Source organism: Medicago sativa, chromosome 2 (genome assembly GCF_051527215.1).
Source record: "Medicago sativa cultivar Bolivia chromosome 2, Bolivia_mono, whole genome shotgun sequence".
NCBI classification, from domain to species: Eukaryota; Viridiplantae; Streptophyta; class Magnoliopsida; order Fabales; family Fabaceae; genus Medicago; species Medicago sativa.
In genome coordinates, this window is record NC_140750.1 from 68,039,993 (window position 1) to 68,043,414 (window position 3,422).

At 29.9% G+C, this 3,422-nt stretch overlaps 1 protein-coding gene across 1 annotated transcript; it reads right to left on the reverse strand.

Annotated features, from left to right (window-relative positions):
* Positions 1-454: 454 nt before the first annotated feature.
* On the reverse strand, positions 455-3,111 carry LOC146950021 (vascular-related unknown protein 4-like). The gene is made up of 3 exons (XM_085745994.1): positions 2,541-3,111; positions 2,373-2,417; positions 455-888 (listed from the first exon to the last, which is right to left on the reverse strand). Exons 1-3 carry the CDS (start codon positions 2,871-2,873, stop codon positions 745-747), a joined length of 522 nt encoding a protein of 173 aa, XP_085602120.1. The 5' UTR covers positions 2,874-3,111; the 3' UTR covers positions 455-744.
* Between the last annotated feature and the right edge of the window lie 311 nt (positions 3,112-3,422).

Here is a 3,422-nt window from a genome sequence, read left to right on the forward strand (position 1 = left end):
AATTAGCTAACACACAGACACTTCGTTGACACGTCGAGTGACAAATCATCAAAATTGACGGGGATTAAAAAAAACCAAAAAATATGAAAAAAGAAGAGCCAAAATAGTTTTTTTTAGAAATGGAGGGACTAAAATCTTGATTAAATTAAAATAGAGGGACAAAAATTACATTTAAGCCTAACAATAGTAACAAATAAAACAATATCTAAACCATAATTTCATGAAACCCGTTAATTCAAATGTGTACGAAAATCCAGAAACTAGTTAACTCCACCCCCACATAGGCCATGGAAAACTTGAGAGGCAATTATAAACACAAATTTTGTATCACCGAAATTTAGTGCAAGTAATTTGTGTATAAAATGTGCGAGTGTTGTAAATTTCAAATTGAGTGATTCAATACTTGAACGGTACAAAAAAAAAATACACATAATTTTTTTTTAATTGTTAAAAAGAGTGACAACGAAAAATAATTATGCATCTCATTATGTATTTACAAGGCGCAAGCATGCATTACATTAAGAGAAATGATGTCCTGAAAATACAATTTGGTTTTGTAGCCGTAGGACATTTGATTTGTTGAAACGCATGTTCAAACTCGCAATCCTCCTTTCTACCCACTTAAGGTGCGAGATTCTCACTACTAGACTATTTTCCAAAAAATAAGAAGAGAGAGAAATGATTCCAACAATAAAATTAAGAGAAAGGAATGCATATATGGGGGTGGTGTCATGAAACTTATAATCAACCTACATAGTTCAATACCATAGACATAGGAACTAAGCAGAGGCCTTTTTTATTCAATTCTGTGTGGTTACTACTAGTATCCCTTTCATTAAATCCCACTTCCTTCCTCTCATCTTTTTCTCCTGGGGTATTTCCTTTCTCCTACAAAACATAACATATTAAAATGGCAATTTGTTAGTTGGAAAAAAACGAGTACTGCTCTATTTCAGCCTAAGAAGGAAGATTAAGGAGAAGGAAACTAAAATTGCAATGATTTAACTTATAGATGGTCAATGTAAAGATTTTTTATACCATCAATCAATATTTATCAAATCATTTAAAATGTTTGAATTCAATCATACTATTTTTAAAACCACACATACTGACATTGTAATTTTTTTATACATCATTGACAATATATCAAAAACACACACATATATATTATATAATTTTTTTTCTAGCTTTATTTTTAGTAGTTTGGAATGGCTTTAATTTTAGGGTGTGTTTGGATTAAGGGTTTAAGAGGGGAAGTGAGGGGATGGTTTACTTTTCTTTTTTAAATTACGGACTATATAACATGTTTTTCTAAAATAAATTAAGTGTGATTGAAGTATTATATGAGTGTTTATCATGTTAATATGTTAAATGTTTTAAAAAACTTTTCCTAGTGTCTAGTAAACCCTCCCCTCTCTTCCCATGCTAAACCCTCTATCCAAACACACCCTTAATTTACTTAAGTTTTGATTTCTGAAGCATGGATGCGCTACTTGTAAAATGGTGAATTAAGTACTCGTACCGGTTACGCATACAACATTTGTGATACTATATTTTCTCTCATGATTGTTTTTATGTTTGAAATTTGTGGCTTTCTCTTGTATATTAATACGATGATATATGATAATATAATATTGTTTGTACATTTGAGTTTCTTTTAATCAATTATAAATTTTGACTTTTAAACTTTATCGTGATATTTTTGTTGTGAATTGAATAATTTAGCTCTTTCATGTTATATTATATAACAAAATTTATGATTTTATTGACTATCCATACCTTAATTTTTTTAAAAATTGCCAGTTCCGCACCAATGCAACATAGGTTGTGATATGAAAACTCTTCTTTCAAACTTTGTTTGGGTCAAATAGACTAATGACAAAAAATCCGCACCTTAAGTGTGCAAAAAATAAGGAATTATAAAGCCGAACTCGCACCCTATTTCAATGCAGCTATCAACTAAGTTTTTTATTTATAAAACCTCTTTCAAACATTTAAAAGAAAGGAGTACAATAGTCTCATATACTCCAACTATATATATATATATATATTGAAATAAAGGTGAGGATCTATCCAAATGGAAGTATAATACTCAAGCAGTAACACCAAAATGAGAAAACAAGAAAGGAACAAGAAACCAATCATCATCTGACCAAAAATGCAGACACTACTTTTTAGCAAGAGGGTCTACACATCATTCATGGCATAGACAAGGACAACATTTAATTTTAGCCAAAATCACTTTCAACTAACAAGTTTAATGTGGTTTGAACAACTGCAATAGATCAACAAGCCAAAAATAAGTAGATAACTATTTAATTTATTTATATATATTTTTCATCATAAAAGCTAACTGAATTGATCAAACTAACCTGATAAAAGTGGTCTATTTCTTCCTTCTCTTTTGCCTTGAATATCTGGTTCACATATAAAGCCTAAAATATTAATTATAAAACCATATCTAAATGAACAAACTAGAAATATAACTCCACTTTAAATAATTTAAATATATATGTAGGAAGAAAAACAAAAGTAAAAACCTTAGGGCTATTGATAGGAGAACTTGCAGTATCTTCCAAATCATGATCAACCAAACTAGTTATGATTTTCTTCCTCTTCTTGAAACTCAATCTCTTAATATACTGCATACCACCTTGGGCATTCTGATCAGCAATTTTTTTTTCACTAACCAAGGAATTAGCAGCATCAGAGACAAGGGAAGAAGAGCCATCATCAAAATCAGAGAAAGAATTAATAGAACACTTCTGATCATTGTTAAAGAAATCCTCAAAGTACTTAGTCCAACTACTCTCCTCTGAAGACTCAAAACTTATCATGTTATTGTTGGAAGGAGCTTTGCTTATTGAACTCATTGAAGCTATTGTTTAATTTTGAAAAAACCAACAAGAGAAGATAAAGAATATATATGTATAATTAGTTGAGTTTGGTGGCTAGTTCTAAAGAGGGAAAGTCTCTAACATAAAGCACATATATAGAGTATATTCGAAATATAATAGACTAATTATGAAGAATTAATTAGTATAGATAAATATGATGATGAAATATATGACGACTTAGGAATCTTGAAAAAGAAGTTGGGAAAGTTAAAATAAGAAGAGAGAGTTTGACCTTTATGGTGACAGATAGGGCATGTGCCAACAAAGATATGCCAAAGTTTTCTTTATGGTGGACTTAACTTTCCACTAAGGCATTGAATTAGTCTTTAGTTTAATTTAGTACCATAGACTAGAGAACTTTGGAAATGTTCTTTCGGCTAACTCTCATTCCCTTATCTCAAAGACCAAAGAAGTTAGTTAATTTACTCTCAAAAAAGTTAATTAATTTATCTATATGTACATACTATATAAAGAGAATATATGGTTTTAGAGTGATTTTTTCACTTCCAATTACACCTTTACATA

What these genes read in the sequence shown, in the direction of transcription:
- LOC146950021 (XM_085745994.1), bottom strand. Translation starts at nt 2,873, where the DNA reads ATGAGTTCAATAAGCAAAGCTCCTTCCAACAATAACATGATAAGTTTT. An exon ending in CTCCTATCAATAGCCCTAAG is followed by an intron (nt 2,418 to 2,540) that starts GTTTTTACTTTT and finishes TATGTGAACCAG; the next exon opens with ATATTCAAGGCAAAAGAGAA. An exon ending in AAATAGACCACTTTTATCAG is followed by an intron (nt 889 to 2,372) that starts GTTAGTTTGATC and finishes TATGTTTTGTAG; the next exon opens with GAGAAAGGAAATACCCCAGG.